The sequence below is a fragment of the Pelobates fuscus genome, chromosome 4 (genome assembly GCF_036172605.1).
Source record: "Pelobates fuscus isolate aPelFus1 chromosome 4, aPelFus1.pri, whole genome shotgun sequence".
Taxonomy (NCBI): domain Eukaryota; kingdom Metazoa; phylum Chordata; class Amphibia; order Anura; family Pelobatidae; genus Pelobates; species Pelobates fuscus.
In genome coordinates, this window is record NC_086320.1 from 78,592,047 (window position 1) to 78,606,362 (window position 14,316).

Here is a 14,316-nt window from a genome sequence, read left to right on the forward strand (position 1 = left end):
GCAGCACTTCATTTACCATTCAGCTGATGATAAATAGTCGAGCTGCCCATAGGAATTTGCATATTTAATTCAGGGACAATTCTGTTTCATAGGAAATGACACATAGAAAGAGACAATAGCCAAGTTTACATAAAACTGCCCTTTAAATATAGCCAAAATTGATTTTCTTATCCAATTCGGCTATGTTAACAAACTTTGGCAATTCAGCTACAAATGTGGAGCACACAACTCCTTAATATAATTAACGGGATAAAGAGAGAAATCCTTCTAATTGTGCACAAGCATATCAAGATAATCTTGTAGATAAAAGATGTATTAAGGAGCAATTCTGGAATAAACAATCTGTTTTGAGAGAATTGGCCATCGTCTGACACAGGATTTTGAGAAGAACAGATTTTATTCTGATCCGGTTTAAATTTCAAGTTTAGGAAACACCTTGAAAAACAAACAGGAGAGTCTTCCCTGTGTTGAGAATGGATATTCAGCTGATAAAACATTGGAAAGCTTATCAAAGAGTAAATAACACAAAAACCTTCTCCCCTGCAGGTATAACAAACAACTTCACCCTGGGAAGAGAAATCGATTCCAAGGGTGTGAGCACAATTTGGTGTTCATTATGCAACAAAGCACCCTGCAAGGCACAAGAATACACGTAATCTCTCAGAGAGGGATTATTTAACAATCGTTTCTTTTTAAATGGCATATCAAAGACAGACCAGATAGCAGGACCATGTAATGAAGGCTAATCACTGACCCATGGGCTCCACTTAATGTCTCTGGTATATTTAACTACCTGGAAAAAAACAACAGGTTTTCAAATACAAATTTTAAAATAGAATCAAGTTAGTATTGTTTTAAAAGGACATTCCATGCATTGTAAGCATATGGATAATAATGTAATTGGCTTAATACACACTCAGAGATATCCTGCTTTCCCGAAAATAAATACAAACAGACAGCCTGCTTCATATATTAAGGAGTTGTATGCGTCACATTTGTAGCAGAATTGGATTAGAAAATACATTTTAGCTATTTTTAAAAGGCAGTTTTATGTAAATTTGCCTATTGTCTCCTAATATATGTTATTTCCCATCAAACAGAAATGTCCCTGGAATTAAATATGCAAAGTCCTGGAGACAACTTCCCGCCACTTAGTAATCTAGGAATTAAAAACAACACTCAATTTTTCACAGAAATAAACTGAAAGTTGCACTTGTATCAGCAATGGGCAGACACAAGCAGCATATCATTATATATTATATATACACATAAATCTGCCTTTTAATTTCATCAATTTATGTAAGCTTTAGTGAATATGATACAGCATATAATGTAAGTATAGGCAAGTGTGATATCACACACTGGAGATGTGGTTCATGTTTATGAGACTATCAGAGGCAAATAGTTTTAAAAGAATGTATTTATGTATCATCTATAAAATCAGAGCCCCCAACATCACCCTGTGAAATGAGATGGACCCACATGGAATGGGGCGAGTACATCCCCAAAACTGGTAGGTTATGCCTTGCAATCACACGGGCTAGCCAACCGAGGGCAGACTATTCAAGGAGCAGGATTTCGGGGCTCTCTGCATGGTCCTAGTGCTCTGAGCATAGAGCAAACAAGTCTATTAATACACTCGCGATGTGCTTTTTGGGGACAGTTTCTAAAAAACAAAAAAACAAAAAAAAAAAACAGGATACCAGAACACAATCCTGGGAAGACGGGACAGTACTCTAAAGTCAGGACCAGGACAGTTGGGAGGACTGTACAATTGAATTTAAAAAGCAAAAAAATTCCAAACTGGAGTATCCCTTTAAATTCTAGTACATGGTTTAAGACATTTAAAACTCTCACTATTCATACATTTTTCAAATCAGCAACAAGAAAAATGTGATGGTGGCATCTCGTAGCCTTTGTTATACCAGTTATACGTCTGAAACACTTTAATTTTCTGTGCACATAGCAGAAGAATATGTAAGCCCAGCTTTCAATATATTCTCGTTATTTCATCTCTCATGAATTAGAAATGTTACAATAGTGGATTATTCGATAAAGTAATCCGTTACTCATGCAAAACGTCAGTATCCAAAAGTCAACGTATCCCCAAGCCCATATTGAGAATGCTTGTTGTGAATTCCTTGCATCGTAAGTACAGAAAAGCACATTGTCAAGATAAGTAACTGTTACATTTCAGTTGGGTTTCGACACAATAGGTCACCACATTATATAACGTCTCCTTGCATTCCAACGTAATGAAGCAGAATAGGAGCATTGCAGCCATCTGGCATTCACATAGGCTAATGTCAAGTTAGGTAATGAGAACTTGAGGGATTGTCTAGCACAGTGAACACATTTGGGATTCAATTCTCGGCCAGAAATACACTATTAAACATCATCACTGATTGCTATAATAACAACCGGGTGTTTTGGTTTGTTTCAATTACAATGTATTTATTTTGTTTGTTATTTTATACTGTTGATAGCTGCATAAATTAATGCTAATTTTAATTTTTTTTCGGAGAAGGCTTATCCACGATTCAAGCTCAAAAATACTCAGATTCAGATTTAAAGCACTGTGGATTTACATCCTTATCGTTAACCCCGTTAATTATTTAATAGACACTGAATGTAGCCATTGAAGTCCTTTTGAGTGACTGCCACTAGAGGTGTCCCCGAGGCAGCAATATAAACTGCCTTTTCTCTGAACAGGCAGTGTTTACATAAAAATGCATCCAGGGACTGACTAGACTCACCAGAATAAGTACATTAAGCTGCAGTTGTTTTGGTGACTATAGTGTCACTTTAAATCTAAACTATGTATTTTTATATTTTTTTAACATAATCTAGTGAAGAAAATTAAATTTTAAGGCAACAGATGCACTTACATAGCTTTTACCAAATCAACATAATGGGAGAGGTTCCAAGTGTGTTACTCTGGAACATGGTGTAAGTATCTAAACATAGGGAAATCACCATAGAAACAGGCACATTGCATTGGTGACCCCTCCCCTCTTACATCGTTGCATCACATCTCAGAACACAACACTATTATAACTCTCCTCACCTCCCCCCAGATATTCAATAATCCAGCTTTATTCATAATTCTGACACAAAGCAATGGAAATAAAACACAATAGCCTTGAATTAAAACGCTTGAAAAATTCCTAATTGATTTATCTACAAAACTCCCAAAGACTTTAACGGTGACTACTGAAGAAAATGTTCTAATAGTATTGAGTCATTTTGGGGAGCTTATTAAATGGAGCCCAATATTCTTAATATTCATAATTTACAAGCAAACATTCTAATGATTGTTATATGTGACCTTAAATCTTCATACGTTAACAAAATGGTATCTTCAAGGGACTGTTATCTTGACGAATGAAAGAATTACAGGGGCAACAAAGTAAACACAAATGTTCCCTCCAGTCCACAAAAGCCTAACAGATAACCATAATAATGGGCAGAGATGCTCTAGGTTAAACCGATAACTGGTAGGGCACATCACAACATTTCTATATTTATCTACATATCTACATAAAATAATAATACCCAAGATTACTATATATTTTAAGATAATCATTTTAAGCTTGTATATTAACTGCTTACAAGAGAAGAAAAATAAATCAGATTTATAAGACTTTTTGTGAACAAGTTTAGGAAGTTTGATCATGTTACCAATGGATTTGTTACACAATCTCACGAACATGTAAGATGCAATTTGCCTATAAATCTACCTATGACAGAGACACCCAGTGACTCGACAAGTAACTAGCTATATATCAATTTCAAGCCCTAAGTCCGCATAGCATGTTCCATTATGCTATAATATTGTTAGTATATAGGTCCCAATATTTTAGGTCATTATTTGTATAGCTTTCACAAATTTTACCAACTAGACGTCAATCATTTCAAACTGCAGCAAATCAAGTTTGAAAGCCTATTTACTGGCTGTGACATACGCTCAGCCGAGTTTCTACTCAAGACCTCAGGATTTTGGTTAATTCAGTTAAATGGCTGAATGACCCAAAATCCCTACAACTGCGAATAGAATCCTCAACCTTATATGGAACTTCATCTCTGCCTTTTGCACTGGGTGGGTCATAAATCAACTGCACGGTTCCCTGAAAACAATACTTTATTCTTTAAATGAATACAGATTGATACAGGCTGCGCACTCTCTAAACAGACATATGTAACTGTATGTTAGAAATAAATGCCAGAATACGAATAGGTCGGGCACAAATCCTCAATATTTAGAATATAATAAATGCGTTTTCTTTCACACAAAACTTTTTTTAACCTCAGTTTATAAGCTTCTCCTTTTCATTTCCAGAAGAACATTAAACAGTTCCTTGAAATCTACATGACAACCATGCCTTCTTTCTCTGTACATTGATAAAAACACTTACTGTTTGTCTGATCCCCAGGTCCAGAATTCTGATCTTCCCAGGCCTGGCTTTCACCTGTCTGCTGAGGGGGGAAAAAGTAGAGGTTTATAATGCACTGCTCTTGTTTGTTTGTGGACGCTGGTATATATATATTATCTCCCAACATTTCAAACACTTTAATTTTAAGGGTATTAGGGGGGTTATGAATAGGGGTGGGGCTGTTCTGATAAATTGTAGACGTAGAGCTTTGTAATACACTCAGACAATATGGAGCTCCTAGCAAACAGGGACATTAGGTTTAAAAAGAGGGTTACGAGGCCAAAACAAGGACTGTCCCTCCTAGACAGGGACACTTGGGAGGTATGTATAACTGTAATAATGATATTAATTTAGCAGTCTTTTAGAGACAGGCATGCATTGAAGGAAGGAACAGATGTCAAAGAGCAAAGCATTAACTGATAAAAGGAAATAAAGAATTATCCAGGTTGTGAAATTCCTTCCCATTACTCATCCCCATTGGAAATCTTTCACTGACCCATTTAATAATCTAGATGCTGTGAACGAAACCTAATGACAGAATACGTACTTTGTTGAAAACAGACTTTAACCTTGATTTACAATCAAGGTTAAGGTAAGGTGTTTTAAACTGCAGTTCCCCAGATACGGCTGGAGCATAACTCTCATTATTCTCTGCCAGATATAGATTACGAATGGCCTGCCGAACAGGAAATGTTAATCCAAAATAGCAGAAATCATAATCTTTACATAGCTATTTCGGTCTATAGTTTGCAATCTGGTTGTCAATCTGTAGCAATCTGCTGTTAAATGAGCAAGCCTCCATTCAGAAGCCCATAATGCCAATCAACTGTATTCCTGAAAACAGGCTGTAAGCCAACACGTGGGATGTAATATGATTTACATATGTGATGAAGTCAGGTAATTAAATATGGATATGTTAATCAGATTGACAAATTATACTCTGCTGATAAACTATGGGGCCAGCGAGTTCCTAACGTATTCCTATGCACAGTATCTCTATTACAAAATCAGTATAAGCTTTATTCTTACTGTACCGAACTACTGAAACAGAACACATGCATAAACATGTATACCAGGCGTGCACCCCAATTTCAGCAAATATGTGAAAAGATGTCCTATCTAGTTTCTTACTTTTCTTCTCTCTTTTTTTTTTTTTTTTCCAGAGCTTTGTAAAACAGGTAAGCTTTTCATGAGATGACATAAGGCAATACATGAATTCAGCAACAATTTGAAATATCAAGCGATAACTACAGTTTTTTTCTTCTTCTTTTTTTTTTTTAAAGAAACAAGAAAAATATTTAGGAACACAATCCTATTAGATTAAACCGTAAGAGTAGGAAATGCTGTAGAATAGTACTGTGGATATTAGCAAGAGGTAAATACCTCTGGGTAGGTAGATCTAACTATTGCAGATGGTCAGTTAGAACCCTGCAGTGGCAGAAGTAAAAAACAGGTTACTATACTAGACATAACAATACGCAGTGCTAGATTATGACACTATGTGGCTGTGAGGGTTAAAGTGGTACTGTCATGCTGAACTTACGGTTCTGCCACTCATGGGTGGGGGCCAGGGGGAAGGACAATAGGTCCCCCCAATTTCATTTAGAGCCCCCACCCGCCACTCATGGGTGGTGGCCAGGTAGAGGACAATAGCCACCCCCCCCCCCCCCTCGTTTTTATTTAGGGCCCCAACTCGCCGCTCATAGGTGGGTAGGACAATTGGTAGTGATATCATTAGTGATATTAATACTAAAATGCTTGGAGTAAGAATGCCTGCCCTAGTTATATGTAAAAAGGGGCCAGACTGCAGACACCTGCACGACCCAGGTAAGTGTCAAACCGTTCAAAACCAGTTTGACATTACCTAGTGGCCAGTAGTGGTTATGGTGTTAGGACAGCTCCTTTATCCACCTGTTTTTAGCTATCCACTACTGCCTCCGAGTGATTTTAAGAGGCGGTGGAAAAGACCATATATTTGAGTTGTTATGCAAGCCTATTCAAAGCAACATTCTACACCCAACTGACATTTTAATACAGTATTATACCAATATTAGATATACATATAACATACTTTGAAGCTGGAGAACAGGAGACATTTTTAAATAAAAATATATTAGCATACTATTTAAAAAATATATATATATTATAATATAGAAATAAGCAACCCAACTGCCCCAAGCAATGATATCACCAGATCTTGATCTCAAAAATGACATCATAAGGTTCTAATTTAAAAGCACTAGTTTGGCAAACATGTAAATATGAATCTAAAATAACAGTCACGTCAGGTACCCACAGCACATGTACAGAGGGTTAGGGATCCATATGCTGGGAGGGTTCTTTTGAATAATCTTACTTTAAAAATAAAGAATAATAATGTTAGTTTTGCTTCATATGCCCAACATGATTATCATTCCATGCTGGGCTGCAGTCATCAGACTTAACAGCAATGGTTTATCGGAGTCTTAGATTAATTGTCTGTTCTCTACCTTAGAAAACTAACAGCTGAAAAGCATTACACAGAAACCTCTACCTGCCCATACCACACAGTTGTGCGTGGGATTTTTGTGGAGTAGTCACACAACCTGGACAGGAAAAACTACCGAACCCAGGGATTTGTAGCAAATTCAGAGAATTCAATTTTAAAACTTTGTTTTTGACAATGTGTTCTCCCTTACATTTTTTCTAGTGAAGCAGATAGAGTCACTTTAACATCAATGTTGTAAAAGCGAGCCACTGAGCCGATCTCTGTTAAAGCAGTGATACTGTACTATTCTCACCTTTACAGGTTTCTCAGCAACAGGAGAGGAGGCTTTATAACCAAGCTGCAGCAACATGGCTTCAGCTGCATTTCTCTTGGCGGTCTTTTTGTTCGGGCCAGTTCCAGTTGCAGTTTCATTGGCAACTTTTACCTTTCAAAAATAAATATTTAAAAACAAGTTAGCTCCATTACTTTTCAAGACACAAGAATAAATGATCAAACATGCTGTAGAAATATTTGGCTGCTCCATGCACCAATAATTAATGGAACACTATAGAGTCAAGAATTAAAATGTGTATTCGTGACCCTATATACTATTTAGGTGGCTTGCCTCCCCTTACCCCCTGTAAAGGTAAGATAACTTACCATATTTCCAGTGCTGTGCAACTTCACCAGCGCTGGCCCTGCTCCCGATCAGAATTGAAGATCTCAGCCAAACCAATGCTTTCCCATAGGAAAAGCATTAGATTTGCGGAGATCTTTAAGAAAGCGTGGTGGGGCCAGACGTTAGCCTCACTAGTTTTTAAAGGATTTATTAAATAATTCAGTCCTGCACTGTCTTAGTTTTTGAGAAAAAAAAATTACTTAAGATTTCCCAAGACAATATATAAAGAGGTGGTGGTAACACATTTTAAATCAATCCCTCCCAGGATTTACCATTCAGGACAGATATTCAAACAATAAAACACAGATAAAAACTGTACAGAACATTTTGTTTAGCCGCAGACTAAAAGGCATTTGATTCGCTCGTACCAGCTGAAACGCATTTATACACAAGTCTAATAATAAATGGCAAGAAATGTAATGTTGTATTCATGAGCTAATCAGACAGGCGGCTTGTAATAATTATACGTAGAACCACAGAACACAGAGTCAATGCCTGTGGAATTATGCAAGAGAAGTTATTGGATATTCATCAACATGAAGACGACTATGCATCGGACATATGGATACAGTTTCATCTTGTCCCAATTTCATGTTCACAGCACCTGCTTAAGATTTATTTTATGTCCTCTGATTCACATTTTTATAGGATAACCATTTGCCTCCCTCTAGTGGAAACAAAGCTGTGCACATTTCAGACATTTCCTTCCCTTTGCCACTACCTGCTGTGATGGATAGCAGGAGGTAAAAATACGTGCGGACAATCTCCACCAAGAGTCACTGTTTGTAGTGAACCAAAGTTCAGACAGTACAGCTTACAATGAGAACCATCAAACGCGCTCTCCCACGAATACAACCTGATCGCAATAGGTATATATTCTAGGAAATACATATGTTTATGGTTACATTCACTGATGTTTAATGGGGAGCTGTTACTATTCTGGAATTTACACCATTGAATCAAAAATTCAAAATCTCCTATTACTTGTGTAACTGTTTTCCATGAAATGCGCGGTTTTCATACAACCATATAATCCAGTTCAGACAAGGCAAAGCCAGTCCAAACATTGCAAGCGAAGAGCAGAAATAGAAATGTATTCTCTTCTCTGTATACTTTCTCTACGCTGACTGCCAGGTTCAAAAGCTTTAACAACAATTGACATTAAGCCAAGATGGAGGTGCCCAAATGCAAGAAAAATGTGTGTACATTTCTACATTCAAATTTATTTTTCACGGGGCAGAGCCTGACCACCGAAGAGAGCGATCGTATTAGCCTGTAGCTCCGAACTTCACATGGGGAAATTAACACCTCGGGGCTGAAGATCGGCGACATGTGAAGGCAAGCACGCGGCGCTAGCAGGTCCAATATGGCGGCTCACCATAGCGGCTGCTCAGACTGCTCAGATGAATTCTCTGGCGACGCACAGGAAGAATTCTTACCTGCTCCAGCTCCAGAGCCGATGGCAAGACAAAGGCAGGTGCAGACTCCTCGCCGGTAACCACCGCGGTCTTAAAAACATTACTAGCAGACCTCCAAAAGAACATCCTAACGGATGTCACAGTGCTCCGAAGAGACATACAAGGCCTGACAGGTCGAATTAGGACGCTGGAGGGATCCTTCCATGCTAGCAGTCAGAACATTGCCACGCTCCAACAGGCTGTACACGACCTGCAACAGCAACACCAGTTGCATGAATGCTGCTTCGCGGCTCAAGAGGACTCCAGGCGGAGAAACAATCTAAAGGTTAGACGAACTGCCAGAGGCCGAACTGCCACACATAATGAGACGCCTGTTAACAGCCATACTGCCACTTAGGCAGGCCAAAGCTATTAACCTTGAAGACCTCTTTAGGGTCCCCAAACCGGCAAAGGTGCCAGCTGCGGCCACAAAAGACATTATAGTCACCTTCCGCAATGGGAAAGGTAAAACGTCGGTCCTTATGGCCCTACGGAGTAAAACACCTCTCCAATTTAAAAACATGACGCTGACATTCTTCGCCGACCTGTCAAGTGGTACTCTAACAAGGCGTAGGTAGCTCCGACCACTCACCACCCGGCTTCAATGACAAAACATCTGCTATCGCTGGCGGCTCCCCCGAACGCTAATCTTCCAACATGGGACTGACTCACACCGGATCCAAGACATCCAGGACACAGCAGCTCTAATGATGGCTCTTGGCCTACCCCAGGACTTACTCACCCCGGAGGGGTCACACACCACAACCTCCCCAACCCGCACTTGGGATCCGGCAAGATTTGCCCTGTTTATCCCACAAAGCTCAACACCAGACCCCTATGCAGCGGTCACCACCTGAGCGGAGACTATTAGCAACACATGCTGTTTCTAATGCATTCTATTTTGTTCTTTTTAATTAAGTAGTTTAAACCCAGTTTGGCACCCCTAAAGCGAACAACTTGACCCACACTTGAGTTACCGGTCGCAATAGCTGACTGCATGAAGAGCACCAGGTCTGGATGCTTTTTCACCCTACTGTCCCCATAGAGAAGGGCCCTAACAGCCAGTCTATGGCTTGACTACAGGGGTATTAATTGAGAAACTGATTGGGGTCCCTACGGACTATGCCTCCATTGTGAGCAGTATGCCCAATGCTTAGCACTCCAAATCTATTTATACTTAATTCCAATGTAAATACTGGTTTGCTGTTCCCATCAATTTATATATATATGGCGCACTTCTCTAACGGAAAGTAATCCTGGGCCCACTGCTAGCTGCCATACAGTTAGCTCATACTCACATGCAAAGCTCGCATTCCATTTATGTTGTGCCTTTCCTACTAACTTGTGATATATAGTCTTGAAGTTTGAGTTCGGTGCCAGGGGTCTCACCTTCGTGTATTTCCAGCCAGTTTAGCAGGCCTAACCTTAAGTGTGTGATTTCAACGAAAGTCCTATCAACTACAATTTATTTTGGCATTTCGGTGGCGGGAGCACAGAGTCATGAATCTCATGAATAGCTAATCAAATATACTCCGGTACTCTTCTCTTACCCACATACAATAAGCTTGCACTCCATGCTTATTTGCTGCCACTTAGTTAGTCAGGATGTCTTCACATGCATTTTATTTTATCTTATTCTACTATGTCAAAACACTAAAACGTGCTGATGTTCTATATGTCATAATGGTATATAGCCTGTGTACCCTATGCTTAGTATAGCTGTCGTGACGTACTTATCTGTTATTGCATGCTATAAACAAATTTTTGCATTAAAATAAAAAAAGAGTCTGCACACTTCACACTAATGTCATGTGCATAACTACTATAATCCTGTCATGTACATTGATACCATACTTTGTTTTTATCTAATTTCTGTATCGTATTAACTATGCCTCGAATAAAAAAATATACAAAATATTACAAATCCTGGTACGTTTCCCCTTAAAAAACATGACCCAGGTAAAGGAAAATATGTTTTTTTTGTGTTCCCTAGAACCATCTGTTTAACAGAAAACAATCTAAACCATTTAAAGTTATTCACTATTAAAAGATAAACTTAAATCGATATCGTTATCACTATCTGCAAAATTGGCAAGTGCATGACAGGTGCCAGAGTTATAGAAAATGGATAAGCCATTTCTGTTCATAAATAGTTTCAAATCTGTATAAACATTATTGTGACTTATCAATACAAGTAACTAAATATCCAAGAACCAATCCTAAAAGATCTTTCACATTCGGTTTTTGACTGTGCCACTAATTATTCTATTGCCAAAAATTATGGGCCAGGGGTGTGGGTGAAAAGTACGGTATGTCTTTGCTGTCTTAGTTGGGATAATAAAGAATACTTCAGAAATATAAAATCTTTATGAAAGGCTCATAATGACTGCAATTGAATTTAACTAAAATACCAACACAGTCAAAAGGGACTAATTTGTTTTTTGTATTTTTCCTACACTTGACAAAGTTTAAAATCGTGGTGGACCTACTGCTGTTGAGTTCTGTGAAGCCATGCGATGTCATTAGTGACAGCTTAGGGTAAAACGGCTGGAGCTTGTCTATGAAGTTTCTGCTGTATCGAGGAATCCTCCATAGACATCAGTGTTGCATGTGCAAATGTACAGCACTGACATCAGCTCCTGGCAAATGAAGCGCCCAGGAGACGAAGACAATGCCCTGGATCAAGATGGCGGCACCATGAGGTACATATTCAGGGAATTAAAACCTACCTTGCAATGTCATCAAAATATGCAAAGACCCCAAAAGGTGAAAGGGTTGCTGGAATAGTGTCAGTTCCATTGCCAAGTAATGTGCAGTCTGAGGGTCACATTAATTCATGCCAATCAAACCTTAAAGATCTTTCGTTAATAACCCACACATTGTAAATGTGCTAATGTGTTGGTTTTATTTGCAGTATAGGACATCCTTGATGACAAAAACGCTGTCTTTTTTAATAACTTTTTCTCTTTTCCCCCCCAAAGAAACCCTCGATGGCCAGATGGACCTCACTTTTTCTGCTCATTCCTTTCACATTAAACAGCCATATTTTCCCATGGCTGCTCCCCTCATTTGCATTTCATTTTCCTGGATACATTACAACATTATAAGACAAGCAATAAGATAACAGATAAAGGGACACTGTAGGCAGCCAGACCACTTCAGCTCATTGAGGTGGTCTGGGTGATGTGACCCTTTTGCACTTAGTGCTGCAATGTTAAACATTGCAGTTTCAGAGAACTGCAATGTTTAAATTGCAGTTCTAAGTCTGCCCCCAGAGGCTGTCTGTCAGAATTTTCACGGACCTCCAGCGTCAGATTTTCCCATAGGAAAGCATTGAATAATGCTGTCCTACTGGGAGGTCTAATGCGCGCGTGGCCATTGCCGTGCATGCGCATTAGGTCTCCCCCGCTGGAGCGTGGGCGGAGTCTGACCCAGCACCGAGGGACATCAGTGCTGGATTCAGATAAGTGGCAGAGTGAAACTCAGGTTTTTCAATCAGATGGTCACGTGGCATTTTTTCAGCACATACACACTAGCCTCAGGGAAAGTACTGGATTGGCTGAGATCATCAAAACGGATGAGGATCTCAGCCAAGGATGTGGGTCCAGCCGCAGAGTGAGCAGCGTGTCCTGCAATAAAAAGTAAGCAAGCTACCTTTTTTTTTAAATTGGTAATTTTTATTTTCCATAAAGTCAATGGGGTACAGAAAGAAGAAGGGGAGGGAAATAGGTTGTTAGGTTGTACACCATGTTTCACCAAGCACAACATGTCTCTAGAGCAGAAAAAGAAAAAAAGAAAGCAAACAATGACAAATACTTGCACTCAGCCCTATCCGCGTAACTGGGACTCCCAGTATATATTGAGAGTACCTAGTTTATAGCTTATAGTGCATTAAGGCCTAATGAATTTGCTCTCCATATTTAACACATTGTGTCTCGAGTTTACCGAGCCTTACCAGACTCAGATCGGCCTATGCTTAACATCTCATTCCTGGTAGAAGACATTGCAGCTTGGGTTTGGGCTTTTTCAACTGGGAATGAACAATAGGGGGGTATAGGAAGAGAAAAGGGAGGGGAGAGGGAAGGAGTGTTGGGGGTGTATTTGTTACTTCAGTATAGTCCTAGGTCATAATACATATTAATGCTCGGGTGTGTTCAAGAGTTGGGATACACACCTACAGTAGGTTCGAATTCTAGGCGGGTTTATCACTCTGTGCGTAGAGGCGTCAATCACATCTGATGGTGGATTGAATCTCTTCCGGGTATAGGACTTTGTGGGCGTGGTATTAATGGTATATATCTCATTAGTGCCTTTGACATTCCCTTGTCGAAACCACCTTGTTGGTGTTATGTTGCCTCTATAGCGTTCCCCTTGTCCCAAAAATCAGCCCATGGTGCCCAGGCTGCCTGAAAGGCCTCTCTTTGTGGGGCCGTTTTGGCCGCCAAGCCTTCATTCCTGTTTTTTCCAGTGTGTTGCTATAAGATTCCGTGCTGCTAATGCCGTGACTGGTAATATGCATTTAATCGACTTTGGTGTCGAGTACAGGTATGAAAGAAATAACCCTGTGTGTACAGCAAGCTACCTTTTTAAACCTTCGGGCAGGGGCTGTCCCATAAACAGTGATTGGAACACTACACATTTGTATTCCAAACGCTATAATATCCCTTTAAATATGTCAGACGCATAAGAGTGCAGGAGACTACTAGGTTTCACAAAATAGAATACAAATAGTTTACGGTATAATGGAATTAAACATTACTAGTAAAATGACCATAATAGAAATGCAAGGGAAGGGGAGAAAATAGACACATTTTGTCTAAAGAAATATGTACAAGAACATAATACTTGTATCAGTAAATGACTTATTAATTTTAATGAGAACAGAAGTACTTTATCAGTTTTTTTCCCCATGAATGGGAGTTTGTTTGAGCAGGGGGCCCTCTTTACCTGCTGTCCCTTATGTCATACATGTTTTATTAGAATTAAAGGTTTGTTTTGTTTCTTCTTGAAACTGTGCAATATGTTGGCACTATATTAATAATTGTAATGATTAACTAAAGGGAAACGCTAAAAAGCCAAATTGGCACAGTGTAGTATTAAAACACCTACAAGCCTATGCAAACTGCCAGCATTTTACAGGATTACATGTTACAATATACCAATATACTTTGGAATTATAAAGAGCAACTGTCACTTCCCAGAATATTCAATATTATGTTTACTTATCCCTTATATTTAACAAACCAGTATATATGAGGTGTGAAAATTGCACCTCTTTAT

General features: G+C 39.1%; 1 protein-coding gene across 5 annotated transcripts in view; it reads right to left on the reverse strand.

Annotated features, from left to right (window-relative positions):
- The window catches only part of STAU2 (staufen double-stranded RNA binding protein 2), a 277,794-nt gene that overhangs the window by 134,288 nt on the left and 129,190 nt on the right, over window positions 1–14,316 (reverse strand). For 3 of the 5 annotated variants that reach the window (XM_063451320.1, XM_063451319.1, XM_063451317.1), the window contains exons 10-11: window positions 7,214–7,345; window positions 4,416–4,476 (exon numbers count right to left, since the gene is read on the reverse strand). In XM_063451320.1, the coding sequence (XP_063307390.1) occupies window positions 4,416–4,476; window positions 7,214–7,345 (193 nt within the window). The remainder of the gene's footprint in view (window positions 1–4,415; window positions 4,477–7,213; window positions 7,346–14,316) is intronic. The other 2 variants (XM_063451321.1, XM_063451318.1) reach the window with 1 other exon arrangement.